The sequence below is a fragment of the Excalfactoria chinensis genome, chromosome 23 (assembly GCF_039878825.1).
Source record: "Excalfactoria chinensis isolate bCotChi1 chromosome 23, bCotChi1.hap2, whole genome shotgun sequence".
In the NCBI taxonomy this organism is placed as follows: Eukaryota; Metazoa; Chordata; class Aves; order Galliformes; family Phasianidae; genus Excalfactoria; species Excalfactoria chinensis.
Genome location: NC_092847.1, coordinates 927046 through 944021, shown reverse-complemented (window position 1 = coordinate 944021; position 16976 = coordinate 927046). Strand labels below are relative to the sequence as shown.

The 16976-nt window shown below is 60.0% G+C and overlaps 2 protein-coding genes across 4 annotated transcripts; one reads left to right on the top strand and one right to left on the bottom strand.

Annotated features, from left to right (window-relative positions):
• Window positions 1–189: 189 nt before the first annotated feature.
• On the top strand, window positions 190–6793 carry ALX3 (ALX homeobox 3). The gene is made up of 4 exons (XM_072356354.1): window positions 190–262; window positions 5302–5582; window positions 5993–6055; window positions 6479–6793. The coding sequence occupies exons 1-4, from the start codon at window positions 190–192 to the stop codon at window positions 6791–6793; spliced, it is 732 nt and encodes a 243-aa protein (XP_072212455.1).
• Window positions 6195–16634, bottom strand: STRIP1 (striatin interacting protein 1). 3 transcript variants are annotated; one of them, XM_072356247.1, is made up of 21 exons: window positions 16024–16172; window positions 15867–15936; window positions 15541–15615; window positions 14283–14417; window positions 13175–13295; window positions 12785–12853; window positions 12492–12598; window positions 12124–12251; window positions 11705–11887; window positions 11392–11609; window positions 10969–11034; window positions 10728–10791; window positions 10496–10567; window positions 10169–10243; window positions 9851–9948; window positions 9470–9596; window positions 9268–9368; window positions 9081–9147; window positions 8727–8831; window positions 8352–8556; window positions 6195–8072 (listed from the first exon to the last, which is right to left on the bottom strand). In XM_072356247.1, exons 1-21 carry the CDS (start codon window positions 16024–16026, stop codon window positions 7825–7827), a joined length of 2337 nt encoding a protein of 778 aa, XP_072212348.1. In that variant the 5' UTR covers window positions 16027–16172; the 3' UTR covers window positions 6195–7824. The 3 variants fall into 3 exon arrangements, with proteins under 3 accessions (XP_072212348.1, XP_072212347.1, XP_072212346.1); XM_072356246.1 differs by lacking the exon at window positions 16024–16172 and adding an exon at window positions 16451–16634 and having other exon boundaries at window positions 6200–8072; XM_072356245.1 differs by lacking the exon at window positions 16024–16172 and adding an exon at window positions 16296–16440 and having other exon boundaries at window positions 7442–8072.
• Between the last annotated feature and the right edge of the window lie 342 nt (window positions 16635–16976).

Genomic DNA, 16976 nt, shown 5'->3' with positions numbered 1-16976 from the left:
GGGAGCATGAAATGGGGGCAGTGTCACTGCAGGGAAACCCCAAAGCAGGGAGAGCTGAAGTCATGGAAGCCAAGCAGCTCTGCCAGCCTCAGTGCTGCCACGTCTCCTGCTGCTGTGCTCGTGCCAATTAGTTTGCTCAGAGCAATTAATGAGCTCCGACACCTCCAGTCATTGCCTTCCTGTAGCAGCATGAAGAGCAACCCTCACCTCCATTACTGGGCTGAGAAACAAGCAAAGGATGAGGACTGGAAGGAGGGAGAGGGTGAGAGGTGCTGAGCCTCCTTGGGTGCCCGAGAGCTCTGGGGCTGAAAGCAATGGGGAGTCCTATGGCATGGATGTGTTCCTTAACACAAGGGATACTTTGAGATAGGGAACATCTTGCTGCTCAGACCTCACTCATCCACCTGTCAGTCCATCCCTCCACCTACCAACCCACCCCCCCGACACCCCCAGCAGCCCCACACTGACAGCTCGGTGTTGCCTGGCACAAGGAGCCACAACTGGCCCATCTGGTTTCCCTGCAGCCCTCACAGCGTCGTCACCTTTCATTCATGCTGACAGGTACAGGATTACTGCCAGCCCGCCCCGACACGAACACTTTGATCACGGGAGCTCCATGAACTCAAGCTGAGAACACCCAGAGCACCTCCACCGTGGTGCCATGGGGCACCAGCACAAAGATGGGACCCTCTGCTGCTCCTCAGGGCCAACTGAGCATCACCCACACACCACAGAGCCACCAGGCATCCCCAGCCCTCCGTGTGGCAATCAACCAACACTGCTGTGCCTCAGTTTCCCCATTGGGAAGGGGAACGTTTGAGCCCACACCAACGGCAGAGACCACCTTTACGCAGCACATCCCATATCCAACCCACCCTCCATCCCTCCATCCATCCCTCCATCCCTCCATCCCTCCATCCCTCCATCCCTCCTCCATCCCTCCATCCCTCCATTCAACCCTCCATCCCTCCATTCAACCCTCCATCCCTCCATCCAACCCTCCATCCCTCCATCCCTCCATCCATCCCTCCATCCCTCCATCCATCCCTCCATCCCTCCATCCCTTCCTCCATCCAACCCTCCATCCCTCCATCCCTCCCTCCACCCCACAGCACACCCCATAGCAGTGATACCATACAGCAGTGCCCCACAGAGCCCCCGGGGATGGCTGCCTTCCACCCCCACCCCACCCCCCAACAGCCACCAAACCCCGATTGCTTTCAGGTGTCGGCCACTTCACAGCATCCATCTTCCCCCCGAGGAAGGAGGAGGTTTGGAGGGGGGGGGGGGAACCATTTCCAAGGGCTAAACACAAACCAGAAGGCAGTGCTGAGATTTCCCCCATCCTTTTGGGACACAGCTGCTGATTTTTCCCTCTCCTTTCTCCCTACAAAACTTCTCCCCTCGTTCCTATGGGGCTGCCCACAGCTCCGGGGCCTCCTTGTATTTGCTGCAGATTTCTCCTTTCCCAGCAATAAATATTCAGCTTATATTTTAAAGGGAAGAAAGGTGCTTTTCTGGCTTTCCATCGCGAACGATGACGGCTCCTTGATTCATTGGGATCAGCACAACAGCAGCGCTGGGATCTGCAGGAAACCTCACTGGGATTGTGGTGTGGGGAGCAGTGCTGCTCTGCTTTATGGCACAGGGCTGCATCCATCCATCATCCATCATCCATCCATCCCGGTGCGTATCCCCTCCAAGCACTTTGTTAGGGGATGGGATGCATCCATCCGTCCATCCCACGGGGATGGGAAGGGCTTTGCTTGGGGTTTGGGGTTTTCCTTGGGGTGGTGACGATAAGGCACAGCGTGGGGATGCGTTGGGAACGGCCCCTTGAAGGCATTTGTGCCCACGGAGCTCCCATTGGCAGCGCTTTTCCAGCCCGACCTCCGGCCGCACAACAGAACTCCGCTTCCTTTGCATTACAAAGCTCTGCTGGGATGGGGCGGCCGAAGGGGGGGGGGTAGGGAGGAAGACATGGGGTTAAACGGAGCTCAGAGCGACCCCATTGCAGAGCAAAAGGAGGAGGTGAGGAGCCCCGATGTGACCCCCCCCCCCCCCTGTGACCCAATGGGACGCAGACAGGGACATCCCCCCGGCCAGTGAGAATGAAAGCGAAACCAGAACGTGCTGGCACGGGAAGGGGGGGCACTGAAACCAATCCCCCTGCACAGCATTTGGTGACACGGAGTGACATGGAACACAAAGGGAACAGCAATGGGGCTCACATCCCTGCTCTGCAATAACTCACAGTGCAGGGTGAGAAGGGACAGCCCGATGGGAGAGCCCAGCTGCAAAGGGAAAGTGTCGGGCAGCTGGGGGGGGGAGCAATGGGGGTGGGCACTGCAAAATGAGCTGCAGCCCCACAGCTCCAAAGCCCCATAGATCTGCAGCCCCACAGCCCGGCTGCCCTCCCTTCCCTTTCCAGCTGATCGCAGAGCACTTTGAGCAGGAGCTCCTATTGATTTCAGGCAGCAAAGCACAGCCAGACAGCCCCAGTCCTCCCAGTAAAGGCAATCGTGGCACAGATAATGGCTGCAGTGTGGGGACCCCCAGCCTCCTCTCTTTGGTGCTGATTTGCCCCAATGTGACTCTCAGCCTCCATACCCTCCCCAAACTCAGCCCCATACCCTATCAGAGCCGTGACCCTTCAAACACAAGCATCCCGAGTGGCTCCAGAACAGAGAAGTGAGGGCTGAGCCCCGATGAGCTGCTGTAGCTGCAGGGATAGAGGAGCTCCGCCAGGCATGGAGCTGTGGGTCCAGCTGCACACCCCAATGCCACAGCACGGGGTCATCTCCAAACTGATGTACTGGGGTCTCAGCCCCAGTGCTGGGGAAGGAAAGGCCTCATTCAGCCTCGTGTAGCCCCGGGGAGGGGAAGAGACACAGAAGGGCTCTGAAAGATGCAGGGAATAGGGGATGTTTCTCCCATCCCCGGGACCTGGAGGGCCTGGGGTCAAAGCTCTGTGCTGAGGAAGGGCCCTGAGCGTTTCCTGCTGCTCAGGGACTGCACATAAGGGAGGCCCAAATCCCACAGTCCATGTCCTGGGAGGGATGGATTTCTGCTGCAGGCCGAGCCCGGTCACCTGGGGGGCACTGGGGGTTGCAGTGGGGATGGGGGGCAGCGGCACAGAGGGTTAATGCTGCGGGTGGAAGGACACACGTGACGCGGGCGGTGGAAGCGGGTTGGGGTGGGTGTGAGTGTGCCGGGGGTGCTGGGCGAGCCCTCCCTTCCAACCCCACATTCCCCCCCCTCCCTCCTCCTCCTCAGCCCCACACAAAATCCCGCTCCCCGCCGTCCCTCCGCTCCCTCCAACCTGCACCATGGAGACACGGGGCTGCTCTCCCTTCCCCCCGACCCGCCGGGCCCCCCCAGGACCCCCTCACACCTCCGGCCCCTTCCCAACCGGGACACATGGGGGCCCTCCCCGCCACCCTACAGAGCCCCACTGCCTGGGGGCCGCCGGCCCGGGCCCCCTCCTCCACGGGAGACCCTTCTACGGGGCTGCAGGTACCGGGGGAGCGCTGGGGTGGAGGGGGGAGCCGGGGTCGCATCTCGAGGCTTTGCTTTCCCGATCCGCTCCTGCCCTCGCTGCCCCGCTCTCCCTCCGCTCTGTGCTCCCTATCGCCGACACGGAGCCGCCGTCGCGACGAGGAGAACGATGCGGCAGCACCGCCGCTAAACCCGATGGGCTCCGGGCGGTGCGAGGGAAGCACGGAACGCGACCGCGGGTGGGAGAGGGGATCCGCCCGGTGCCCGTGTCCACCCGGCGGGGCTCTCCCCATCTAGTCTCGATCCCCCCGAGCGCTCCTCGCTCCTTCCATCCCCGATAACGCCGTCGGAGGCCCCGAGGGCTCCGCTTCGCCTCGGCCCCGTCTGGCCGCTAATAGACCGAATAACGAGGCCGAGCGCAACGGGAACCCAACGGCACCGGAGGGAGCGCCGCTTACCGCTGTCCGCATCCTCCGTCCGGCCCCGGGAGTCCTCGCAGCCCCGGCCCTTCGCTCCCGGTCCCGGCGGGCTCTCCTCTCCTCCCGGTGCCGGTACCCGCCGTTCCACGGCTGCAGGCAGAGCCGTTTCAGGGTGGTGGGGTTGGGGTGTCTGCGTTCTCCCTTTCTTCCCCCCCCCCCCCCCCCCCATCCCCTTCACCATCTCCAGACCGTGTTCCGCTGCACCCCGAGGTCCCGTCCCCTTCCTGCTCCTTTTGGGCCCTTTATTTATCGATCTCCATCTCAGCCCGTTTGGAAAAGGGCAAAACCCCCCAGAAAGGCCCAAAGCCGCCCCTCAGAGCGCAGCGCTTTGTGCAGCTCCGTGCTTCTCCTTCATCCCCCTTTTTTCCCCCTCTTTCCCATGGCGCTGCGCTCGGGTTTCTGCCTTCACCCCTCTCCACGTTCCCTCATCGGCCCTCCGATCGCTCAGCCCTTTGGGAGCACAAAGCTGGGGGTCCCGCAGCCCTCGGCTGTGATTTGGGGCTATGGAGACCACTCGGTACCAAGGATAGGGGAGCAGCCCCCCCTCTACCCCCCCCCCCCCATCCCCAGATGAGGTTGTGCCGTTTAATGTGAAGCAGCTGCCCCACGGCTGTAAGCTCTAAGCCCCCAAATTGCCTCAATTAGGACAAAAGAGTAATAGCCATCATCATCATCATCATCATCATCGTGCAAAGGGAAGGGCTGGAAAATGCCGCCGTGGGGGCAGGGGGGGGGCTCAGAACTTCGTGGGGGTGTCCAGGGATGGGACACCGGGATGGGACACCGGGACGGGCTGTGCCCCACACAGGGGCTGAGACCCCCGGTGGCTCCTGGTGTCCACCTGCTGCCAGCCCAGCATGGCAGGGTTGGTTCCTGGGGGGTGATGAGCAGCTTTCCATATGGGGATGGGATGGCAATACTTGAGGATAGTGGGGGGATGTGTCCCCTAAAGAGCGGCCCGGGGGCACAGCAGCATTGGGGGAGGGGGTGGGAGGAAGGGAACCCCCCCGTTTAGAGCTGTGGCTCCATCCTCGGGGCTGCATGGGGCGAAAGAGGCGGGGGGGGAAGGGATTGCATTGGAAGCAAGGAGGGTAAGATTTGGGTTTGCAAATGGATTCCTGAGGCAGGGCTGCAGAGAGACGTGATGGCAGCCTAAGAGATGCACACCAAGCGGGAGGTCCTGCAGTGCCCCCCCCCTCCCCTGTTCTCACCCCCACATCCCCACACCCATCCCAGGGGGCGATGAGGAACCGCAGCCTTCATCCCCCCCACTGCAAGACCAGGGGCTCCGTTCTCCCATAACCCCCAACCTCTCCCCCTCCAGGCACTGAGAAGGGCTGTAAGGCCGAGTGCCACGCGGTGCCCGCTGCCTGCCGCCCCTCCAGCAAAGCCCCACTGCTGGCATCCCCCCCCCTGGGCAGCCCCCAGCTCCTTGAGCCCCCTCTGCTGGGCAGGACCAAGAGCAAGAAGAGGAGGAACAGGACAACGTTCAGCAGCTTCCAGCTGGAGGAGCTGGAGAAGGTCTTCCAGAAGACACATTACCCCGATGTGTTTGCCCGCGAGCAGCTGGCAATGCGCACAGAGCTGACCGAGGCCAGGGTGCAGGTATGGGGCTGGGGGGGGCAGGGGAGGAGGGATGCCTTCCTTTGCATGAGGGCCTGGCCTCAGCTCTTCCTTTGTCCCATCCAAAGGGTCAAAGAGAGACAAAATGTGGGGCAAGAGCTGCCCCTCGGGGCTTGGGAACGCAGAGGGGCAGCCATGGAGAGGGTAGGAAAAGGGGGTAGGGGCTGATCCCAACACAATGTCCTCCTTGCTCAGGGAGGGTCTGTCATGGTCCCAGGCACAGAGGGGACCTTCCGTGTGGTTGAATCATCTGGACCCCCAAAGCCTCACCCTATAGCACGACCAAGCTAAAGAGGAAGGGAAGCAGACAGCAGGCACCCACACTGCATGGGCTCTTCCTGCTGGGACAAGCAGGGGGGTCCCCATTCCTCAGCCCCCTCCTCTGCCCACAGGTCTGGTTCCAGAACCGAAGGGCCAAGTGGAGGAAACGGGAACGTTATGGGAAAATCCAGGAGGTGAGAACCCCCCCATTGCACCCCGGGTGCCCCCACATCACCACCCTCCACCCCAGACCCTGCAGTCACCCCAGTAAGGCTTCATTTCACCTCCTCAAACTGCCTTTTCTTTCCCCCAAACACTGAGAAGCACAAAAAGAGCTTCAAACCAACCAGCTTTATGCACCCCCCCCCCCCCCCAACCCCACTGCTCTCCATGACACGAGGCAGCAGCATCACCACAACACGAGGCTGGGGGCCGCCATGGGGGGGTCCCCACACTGCAAACCTTCCAAGGCAGCGATGATCCCCACCGCGATTCACTCCCCACCCAACTGAAGCAAAGCAAAGCAAATGCAGCCCTTGGTTGCACCCTGTGGGGGGGGTGGGATTCAGGATGCAGGTGCCCACCGTCACTTTGGGGTCTTGGTTCCTTTCTTGCAGCTGCAGAACAACTTGTGGCCCAGCTCTGGCAGCCCAGCAGGGCCCTGCCTTGTGCCCCCCGACAGCGTCCCATCGCCGTGCGTGTCTCCGTACCCCCCCACTCACAGCAACATCAACTTCGTGGGCATCCCAGCTTCTCCCAGCCACCCCCCCGGCATCAACAACCTCTACTCCTTGCATGGCCTCACCCCCACCAGCCTCGGTGCCCCCCAGTTTGATCCACCACCGTCAGAGAATGACTTCAAACCACCCACCCTGGTGACGCTGAGGATGAAAGCCAAAGAGCCGGGCAGCCTGCTGGGCTGGGCCACGTAACCCCTGCATGGGACACAGCCCTAAATGCAGCCCAGCATCTCCCTGCTGGGTGGTGGGCACGTGGGTGGGCCTCTCCCCTTAGGGCTGGTGCTGGCAGGAGGGGAACCTGGGGACCCTAAAAGTCAGCCCTGGTAAAGCCTGGGCACCTCCAGTATCTTCATCCCACAGCAGCTGGGATCTGATGGAGGGGACATCAAAACATCAACCCCACTCTGCCCCCCCCCCAGTTCTGCTGTATCCTGATGGCAGGGAAGGGACACACACCACCAGCCCCATTTGGGGCAAAAAACACCCAAACCCAAACGTTTCTATGCAGAAGCCCCAAAAACCTCTCAGCAGCCTGAGGACACCATGGGAATGGCTGGAGCCCCACAGGGAACACAGCCCCATGGGGAGCCCCACAGGGAACACAGCCCCATGGGGAGACCCACACAGCCCCATGGGGAGACCCACAGCCCCATGGGGAGACCCACACAGCCCCATGGGGAGACCCACGCTGCCCCACAGCCCCCTCCCACCCACAGGGATATTGCCCCCTTATAAACAATAAAACCACACTTTCAGGAACCTGATTTCTCCCCCCCCCCGGTGCTGCTGCCACGGAGCTGGATGGACGGGGATGCAAACGGAGATCGGCCACACTGAGTTCAGGGCTATCACGAATATATATATGTATATATATTATATATGTACAGCTCAGCCACCCCACCCAGCGGGGTGAGGGAACACTGCAGCCTCCAGCCCCACCACCACTGCACTCCCAGCCCCCCATCAAGCTGTTTGGGGCAGGGGGGTGCACACCACCTCTCACAGCAGCACCAAAGGGCCCCCCACTACCCCAATGGCCTCTGAGTGGGTCGAAGCACGGCACAGCCTGGAAGGAGGCAGAGGGGCTGGATGGCATCTCAGATCCCTCCCAGCCCTGCTGCAGGAGGCCAGGCACCCACAGCCCCCTCCCTGCACCCACGGCATTGCCCCTCTAACCTCCAACCTCACCCCCAACAACCCCTCCCTGCCTTCCCACCAGCCCATCACTGCAGCAGCTCCTCCCAAGAGATGGGACGGGAGAAAACCTCCCGTTCCAGCCACAGGTCGTAGTTGACCTGGAAATCCTCAGGCAGCTCCACTCGCTGGCCCAGCACGCTCTGCAGGCAGTTGTCCACAGGCAGAAAGTCGGGGTTGCTGTGAGCTCGGTCGTAGCGTCGTGAGTTGAAGCGTTCAATGCTGGCACGAAGGGCACATTCCTCTGCCTGGAAGTCCCAGGGTCGGGCATCCAGGTCTGGGAAGAGAGAAGAAGGTATCAGAGGACAGATGGGGATCTCCAGGCAACCAAACACCCCACAGTGAGAGCTGGTGAGCCCCCATAAAGCAGCACGAGGAAGCACAGGGCCAGCAATCACCATCAGCTCCAATAGCAGCCACTGCAAGCGGTGCCAGCACCAAATCTGCCCCCACAGCACAGAGCTGGGGCTGCAGCAGCCCTGAGCAGCCAGCAGGGCAGCTCTGGCATGAGGACAGTGTGTTACAGGGCACGTTGTGGTGGCTGTAAAGGACGTACCGTTGCCATAAGCCCAGTCATCGTTCAGGCGGTGCCGCACTTTCTGGTAGATGGCTGACATGGTTTTCATGTTGCTCTTCCTCCACTGCCGACCCAGGTACTTGGTCTGCACCTTGAGCAGCTTCAGCACATAGAGCTGCATCATGGCCTGCTTCACCTTCAGCGCCCGCTTCAGGATGGGGGCTGACTTAAACACCACCAGCATCTATGGGGACAGCAGGGGACGGAGGGTGACGCAGCCAGGATGGACCCAGGGCAGCCCTGCTGCAGGATGCCAGCCCCCCCAGCACACAGAGCTTGCTGTGCTGCACACACACACACACACAGTGCTCTCCCACTCCACAGCAAGGCCTCGATGCAGTGCAAAGCCCTCACCATAGTGCGGGAGTGCTTCCACTTGGTCAGCTTGTTGAGGATGCGCAGCAGGTTGATGCAGGAGAACAGGTTCCTCCAGCAGAACTGGTTGTTGTCTCCTGCCTCCTGCAGGAAAGGAGGGGCAGAAACAAGGCATGAGAGTGGGGGATGCTGACATGAAAAGCAGAGGCTGCGCTGCTCCAAAGACCACTGCCCCAAGCAACACAGCCAGGAGACACCAACCCAAGGGCATCACTGGGTGTTCTGTGGGTACCAGGGATGGCTGCTGGAGCCCTGCTGCCTCCCCACACCCACAAATCCCTTCTGGAAAGCACTGCAGGGTGCTGGGAGCCTGCAGAGAAGGGAGCAGCGTACCAGGCTCTCTGCTGTCAGCTCCGGCAGCTCGTGCACCACACAGTATGGGTAATCCAGGACGGAAATGCTGGAGAGAAGAGAGGGGCGTCACATTGTTCCCACAGACCCCAACCCTGTGCAGGGACAACGCAGTCCTATGCCTGGGTCTGTCTGCAGCCCCCACCCCCCTCCATATCCCTTCCCCTACCTGTTCTTGGCAGTGATGTAGGACATGATGTTCTGGTTGAAGAACTTGAGGATGAGCGGGATGCAGTTGGCAAAGACCAGATGCTGGGCCATGTACTCAAACTGGGGAGAAAGGCCACATGTGTGGGTGAATGCAGACCCACCCCCCAGGTGCTGCTCACCCCCCCCCCCTCAAAGCTTGGCCAGACCCCGGCCCAGCTCACCTGGTAGATGTGATTCAGTTTGAAGTGCTTGAGCAGGAGGAGTAAAACAGCAGAAATGGCTTTGACGATGATTTCCTTGTGCCGATTGACATCCACCCCCAGCTTCATGCTCTGCAGCACCGTGGTCCTGGGGCACATAGAGGGGATGCTTGGCCCGGGGCAGTGCCTGTACCCTTCCACCCCCACCTGGAGGCACCTTCCTGCCATTCTCTGGGCTACCAGCAGGCAGCTGCACTCAGTTCAGTGCAGACAGTGATGTGAAGATAGTCACGCCGCCCATGAAGCTTTAGCACAGAGGCAGCCTGCACCACCACCATCCAGCTTCCCCCCTCCATCCCTATCAGCACCAACAGCCTCTGCTTGCCCTCCTCGGTCACTCACGGCATCTCCTCTGGCAAGACGTCAGCCAGGATGTTGATGGAGTCTGTTTTGGCTTTGGAAGTGGGGGCTGCAGCAAGGAGGATCTTCAGCAGAGCAATCTGGAGGAAAGGGAGAGATGGGAAATTAGACATGGGAAATCAACCACAGGGTCTCTCTCCCCAGCAGAGGATGGAGGAAGTGATGTGTTTGTTGGGAGGGAAGAAAGTCTGTGAGCGTGGCTGGGAAGGGACAGAGCAGCAGAGGGAGACCTCAGGGTGAGGCAGCCCCAGATCAGCTTCAGGAGGATGGAGCAGAGCCCAGGGGACCCGCAGTGCTCACCATGTACTGCGGCAGGCTCGGCAGGAGGCCTTGGTACAGGATCTCAGCAGGGACCTGCTCCACTTCTTCTTCCCCCTGGTGCCAGGAGAGAGCAGATAACCTCAACCCGGGAGCAAATACCAGCTGGTTCAGCCCCGGGTGCTCTGAGGATACCTCTGGCTCCCACCTGATTCACACACCCAGCCCTCTCTTCCTGAAGAACCCATTCCTCCTTCCCCAGTGAGCTGCACAGCAAACCCAGGCCTTGAGCAGACAAAGCATCCCCAGCAGCCAAAGCATCCCCAGCTCCACCTGGGAGCTCCGTCCTGTCCCCATCTACACACTCACCCCAGAGAGCGGGGAGCGCAAATACTCCTCCTCCATGTGCACCTGCACCTCTGCAATCGATGTGTATTTGTGCTGCACAGAGAGAGAAGGGGGGGGGGGTCACACCACAGGCCCCTGAGACCCCACCGATGCCACACAGCACAGCCTGGGGCTGCCTCTGTTATTCCTGTTGCAGTGGTGACCCAGCACTGACAGACAAGGAGGCAGAGGAGGAAGCCAGAGGCGGACTCACCTGCTTCAGGGTTCGGATGCTCTCATGGATGGGCCTGGGCAACCCCACCACAGTGTTGGTGTCACTGGAGAGAAGGGAAAAAGCCGGGCTGTGTGCAGGCACGAACAAACCTGAGTGCTCCCAAGGGTAACTCAGTGCTCAGAGGAGGAGCACGACAGCCCCCAAAGCAGCAGCCTCCAAAGCAGCCCTCCATCACCCCCCAAAATGAGCAGCTGTGCATCCTGGCTTTGAAGGAACCCACCTGCCCAGCGTGTAGCCAATGAACTTGCTGCGACTGGATTCCAGGAACATCTCAATGTCCTTCTCTCTGCAGCAAAAAGACCAGAGGGAAAAATAACATCTTCCTGTCAGCCTTGTCCACTGAGGCTGTGAAGACTCCCTCCTCCTCCTTCCAAAGCCACCTGGATGTGGTCTTGGGCTCCGTGTCCCTGCCTTGAGCAAGGACTGGGCCACTGAACTCCAGAGATCCCTTTCAACATCAACCACTCTGTGACACAGCCCGATCCCCAGGCACAGGAATAACCCTGTGGCCAGACAGAGGGATGGTGTTGAGCCCACCTCAATGACTGAACACCATCAGCAGACCAACCACCCACCTCCACCACCTTCAGCACAGCACACTGTCCCTGTTTTCCTCCCCCTGCAGCTCAACCCATGGACTCACCGGACCTTGGGTGCCCAGGGCAGCCCTTTGGGGCAGGTGATGCGGTCACTGGGGGGATGCTGGGTGGGTGGAGGCATCACCTCGTCACGTTCAAGGGGGAAGGTCTCTCCCTCCAAGCTGTTGTCATCGTCGTTTTCCTCCTCTTCCTCACGGGAGTCGTCAGCTTTGTATGGGTCCCTCTCATTGAAGGCATCGAGGTTATCCTGCTTAATCAGGGCCTGGAGAGAGCAGGGCAGGAAGGTGGGTTCTCCAAGATCAATCCTGAGCCCATCTGTCCCCTGGTTCACATCCCTGTCCCCAGCTCTGCCCTCACCTTGTGCTCCCGCCGGCCTCGCTTCTGCTGCTGCTCAATGAGGTCGGAGGCTGATGCTGGTGGGGAGGCGGCTCTCATGTTACGGATGACTTTAATACTGTCCTCTGGGAGGGGGGGGAGGCCCAGGACCTCCCTCTTCTCTGCCTTCATGCTCTGGAGCTCCTCGAAGCCCCCCAGGGTGCACTGAAAGGGACACAACGGCACCGTGAAGGCCCGTCCTTGGAAACCAGCTCCAGACACCAACACACTGTGCTCCCCTATAAGGGGAAACCTGGGATGTTTCTAATCACACACAGATAAATGCCAGGAATAAGAGAACGGAGCAATTAGAGGCAGCTGTGAGTGGGCAGGATTTCCTCTACTAAAGGTAGAGCTGTAAGACACACACACACTGGCCCAGCCCACGTCCTCTCCCTTACCAGCACAGTCTTCCAAAGCAAAAGCAGCACCTTCTTCATAGGGAAATGTGGAGCGTGGCCACTGCAGAACTTGGTCACCATCCCAAAGAGCATGACAGAGAAGGGCTCGTTGTTGTATAGAGGGGCTCCTGGAACCAAACAGGGACAGTCAGGCTCCCACAGCCCCAGCTGGCTCCTACCCCCACCTCTGAGGTCCTCATCTCACCCCAGGCAGCTCCTCTGCTCCCTGCCCTCACCTGCTCCAAGGTTCAGCACTAACAGAACCCAACCCTGAGCTGCCAGCCCAAGGCCCAGAGTCAGAACCCACCTCCCTCAATCAGCCCTGGGAACCTCCATCCCACCCTCCTGTCCAAGTGTGGGCTCCTCACCCAGCTCCGCTCGGAAGGTTTGTCGCATGCTCTTCCACTCAGCCTTGTCCCCTTCAGCCTCCTGCCGGACCGTCTCCACAATCAGATACATGATGTTCAGCAGCACCCTGCCCACAACAGAAGATTGGGCTGAAAACCAGAGGTTGGGATGAGCTACAGTGCAATGCTCAGCCCACCTCCACCCATCGGCTCCACAGCAGGGAGCTGGGGCTCATATACTGCAGTAAAAAGCAAGCCAAGGGACTCTTGTCTCCCCTCTCCTCAATGTCCTCCTGCAGAGCCCTGCTCCGTACCTCAGGTCTGTGCTGTCAGCCAGGGAGATGGCAGGCTTCCTCACCGCACTGCTGCAAGCTGCACTGTTACTGCCGGGAGAGAAGAGCTTCAGTGGTGCTCCTGAGGCATCTGAACTCTACCACGTGTCAGAATCAAAGCCTGCAGTAAGCACTGCTGCAACAAGTCCCCCATCAACCGGAGGGGGAACGCAGCTGTTTCATTTGCTGCCAGGCAGCACAGCATCGTACACACGCACCCACAACAACGCCAGCCATTCAATGGCAGCAGGGATGAGAACAGAACCAGAAACAGGGCAGGGAAACAACAACGCAGCTGCCACCAACTGGAGGAATCTCAGCCCGTAGCAGAGCTCCATTGCGGCTCCTGCAGCAGCTGCCCCCAGCACTCACTCAATCTCCATGTTCAGCAGCTCCACCAGCGCGTTGAACGTCCCCACTTCCAGCAGCAGGAAGATGTTGTACCTCATCCAGGCCTGCACCTCAGCCTCGGAGCTGCACTCCCCAAATGTGCCTGCAACGACACCCTGAGTGGATCCCAAAGCTCTCCTGTGCAGCCAGCACGCCTTGCAGAGGGACCCCTATCACTCTCTATGGGGCTCTATTGGTCCCTGTTGTCTCTGTGGGGTCTCTATGGGGTTCTATGTGTCTCTATGGGTCCCCTATCAGTCTCCATGGGGCTCAATGGGTCCCCTATCAGTCTCTATGGGGCTCAATGGGTCCCCTATCAGTCTCTATGGGGCTCAATGGGTCCCCTATCGGTCTCTATGGGGCTCAATGGGTCCCCTATCGGTCTCTATGGGGCTCAATGGGTCCCCTATCGGTCTCTATGGGGCTCAATGGGTCCCCTATCGGTCTCTATGGGGCTCAATGGGTCCCCTATCAGTCTCTATGGGGCTCAATGGGTCCCCTATCAGTCTCTATGGGGCTCAATGGGTCCCCTATCAGTCTCTATGGGGCTCAATGGGTCCCCTATCAGTCTCTATGGGGCTCAATGGGTCCCCTATCAGTCTCTATGGGGCTCAATGGGTCTCTATTGGTCTCTGTGGGGTCTCTATGGGTCCCCTATCGGTCTCTATGTGTCTCTATGGGTCCCCTATCAGTCTCTATGTGTCTCTATGGGTCCCCTATCAGTCTCTATGTGTCTCTATGGGTCCCCTATCAGTCTCTATGTGTCTCTATGGGTCCCCTATCAGTCTCTATGTGTCTCTACGGGTCCCCTATCAGTCTCTATGGGGCTCAATGGGTCTCTATTGGTCTCTGTGGGGTCTCTATGGGTCCCCTATCAGTCTCTATGTGTCTCTATGGGTCCCCTATCAGTCTCTATGGGGCTCAATGGGTCTCTATTGGTCTCTGTGGGGTCTCTGTGGGTCCCCTATCAGTCTCTATGGGGCTCAACGGGTCTCCATTGGTCCCTACTGGTCTCTGTGGAGTCTCTATGGGGCTCTACTTACCTCTATGGGGTCTCTACGGGTCCCTCCAGCCCGACACCAGGACGTACCTTGGGCAACATAAAGGATTGCTCGGGCAACCTTCAGCCTCTTCTCCCTGGCGGTGACCTCCAGCCCATCCAGCAGCCTCATGGCGTGGGTGCGATGCTGCTTCTTGTCCAGCTCTGTCCATTTCTTGTCCCGCACTGTAAATCCAAAGCAGCCATGCTGAGGGCGAGCAGCACCTCTAGCCTGTGCTCTGGGTACAAACACCACGTGAAATGCTCAGGGTTTGGTATGATAAGCACGTGGGATCGGGGCAGATGGGCTGCCTCCTGCCTGCCTGCCTCTATGGGGTCTCTATGGGTCCCCTATCAGTCTCTATAGGGCTCTGTGGGGTCTCTATGGGTCCCCTATCACTCTCTATGAGTCTCTATTGGTCCCTATTGGTCTCTGTGAAGTCTCTATGGGGCTCTATGTGTCTCTATGGGGTCTCTATGGGTCCCCTATCAGTCTCTATGGGGCTCTATTGGTCCCTATTGGTCTCTGTGGGGTCTCTATGGAGCTCTGTGTGTCTCTATGGGTCCCCTATCAGTCTCTATGAGTCTCTATTGGTCCCTATTGGTCTCTGTGGAGTCTCTATGGGGCTCTATGTGTCTCTATGGGCCCCCTATCACTCTCTATGGGGCTCTATTGGTCCCTATTGGTCTCTGTGGAGTCTCTATGGGTCCCCTATCACTCTCTCTGAGTCTCTATTGGTCTCTGTGGAGTCTCTATGGGGTCTCTATGGGTCCCCTATCACTCTCTATGGGGCACTATTGGTCCCTATTGGTCTCTGTGGAGTCTCTATGGGTCCCCTATCACTCTCTCTGAGTCTCTATTGGTCCCTATTGGTCTCTGTGGAGTCGCTATGGGGTCTCTATGGGTCCCCTATCACTCTCTATGGGTCTCTACTGGTCCCTATTGGTCTCTATGGGGTATGTATGGGTCCCTGTGGGGCTCTATGGGTCCCCATGATGTCCCTATGGGGCTCTATGGGGTCTCTGTGGGTCCCTCTAGGTCTCTATGTGTCCCTATGGGGTTCCAGTGGGTCTCTATGGGGCTCTATGTGTCTCAATGGGGTGTGTATGGGTCCCTATGGGGCTCTATGGGTCCCCATGATGTCCCTATGGGCCTCTATGGGGCCTCTATGGGTCTCTATGCCATCACACAACCAGATAAACCCCATCTAACCAAGCTGGTAGTGGCAGCTGATGGAACAACCCCATCACAACCTGCCCGACGCCTCCATCCCTGCTGGCAGCCCCAGCTCCCAGTTGAGGCTCTCACCGTGGATCCTGAAATCCTCCTCGAAGCATTTACGGTTCAGCAGGAACTCCGGGCCTTCCGTGTAGCTGTACAGCTCTGCCAAAGGAGCACAGGGGAGAATCACCACTGCGAGACACACAGCTTGTGATTGCTGAGAGGGGAACGCAAAGAGCACAGCCAGCAAACGGCACAGAGCTCTAAAGTAACACAGGGCTATAAAGTAACACAGAGCTATAAAGTAACACGTCTTTTCTAACGTGAACGAGGCACTTAAAGACAACAAAGCAAGAACTGCTCCGGTCATCATCAGGCCATAGGAACCATTAAGTGCCATAAGGAGCCCTTACCAGACAGTTCCGCTGCCCACTTATCGGTGTCTGCGTATTCAAACTCCAGGTCTGGGGACTCGGAGTAGCCCTGAGAGCAAAGAGTTCGGCTCAGTACAGGCCCCGGATCCCTCATCTCCCCTTTAGCACAGCCAACATCGACCCGCAGTGATGTTACCATGGCAACCCCGCGGCTCCCCGGGAAGGGCCGGAACGGGATGGTTGCAGCACTAGGCCGGACATGGCGCAGCTCGGCTTAGCGCGGGGCCCACCGACCCGCCTGCCGCCCGGAACCGGAACCGGGCCCGCACGGCACCGGAACCGGCCGAGCGTGGCCCCGCCCCTCCCGGAACCGGCCCGGCCTACGCCCCGCCCCTCCCGGAGAGGCCTCCTCCTCCTCCTCCCTCCCCCCTCGGAGCCGGGCCCGGTGCTGGCGCTGCCTCCGCTGACCTCGGAGTCCTTCCGCGGGGCTCGGCCCAAATCGCGGCCCTTTCCCGTTGGCGCCGCCCCGCCTCGGGCCTTGTTGTTGGCCGGGAGCGGCCCCGCCACGCCGCCAACCGGCTCCATGTCTCCGCCGCGCGCGCCGAGCTCTCGCGAGGACTCACCCCTCCTTCTCGCGGGAGCGGCAGGGAAAGCCGGGGCAGTGCCGCCGCCATGTTGGGAGTGGCGCCGAGCTCCGGCCGTTCTCCTGCCTGCGCCATGACTCCTCCCGCCGCTCCCGCCGTTCCGCCGCGGCGGCCGCGTCACCGCCCAGCGCCGCCCGCCCACGGCGGCCACGTCCGGCACGGCGCCCCGACCGGAGGATAAGCTCCGCCCCCAGCGCCGCCATGATAGGTGTGGCACGCGCCATGTTGGGAGAGGCACTTCCGCCCTCACGTGACGCGACCGCTGGGGGGCGCCATGTTGGGAGTGACCGGAAGTGGGGAGGTGGGGGGGTAGAATGGGGGCTCGGAGCCCAACAGGGGGGTCAGGAATGACGGGATGGGAACGAGACCCCAAAGAGACGGAGCAGACCCCAAAGAGAGGGGCCCAATGGAGCACAGAACACAGTGGGGCCCAATGGAGCACAGAGGGGCCCAAACCCCAATTGGAACGCATGAGGACCCAACCCCAACTGCAGGCCTTGGAGGG

What these genes read in the sequence shown, in the direction of transcription:
- STRIP1 (XM_072356245.1), bottom strand. Translation starts at nt 16,412, where the DNA reads ATGGAGCCGGTTGGCGGCGTGGCGGGGCCGCTCCCGGCCAACAACAAG. An exon ending in AATCCTTTATGTTGCCCAAG is followed by an intron (nt 13,296 to 14,282) that starts GTACGTCCTGGT and finishes GTGTCGTTGCAG; the next exon opens with GCACATTTGGGGAGTGCAGC. An exon ending in GGAAGCACTCCCGCACTATG is followed by an intron (nt 8,557 to 8,726) that starts GTGAGGGCTTTG and finishes CTGTCCCCATAG; the next exon opens with ATGCTGGTGGTGTTTAAGTC.
- ALX3 (XM_072356354.1), top strand. Translation starts at nt 190, where the DNA reads ATGAAGAGCAACCCTCACCTCCATTACTGGGCTGAGAAACAAGCAAAG. An exon ending in GGACTGGAAGGAGGGAGAGG is followed by an intron (nt 263 to 5,301) that starts GTGAGAGGTGCT and finishes CTCCCCCTCCAG; the next exon opens with GCACTGAGAAGGGCTGTAAG. An exon ending in TGACCGAGGCCAGGGTGCAG is followed by an intron (nt 5,583 to 5,992) that starts GTATGGGGCTGG and finishes CTCTGCCCACAG; the next exon opens with GTCTGGTTCCAGAACCGAAG.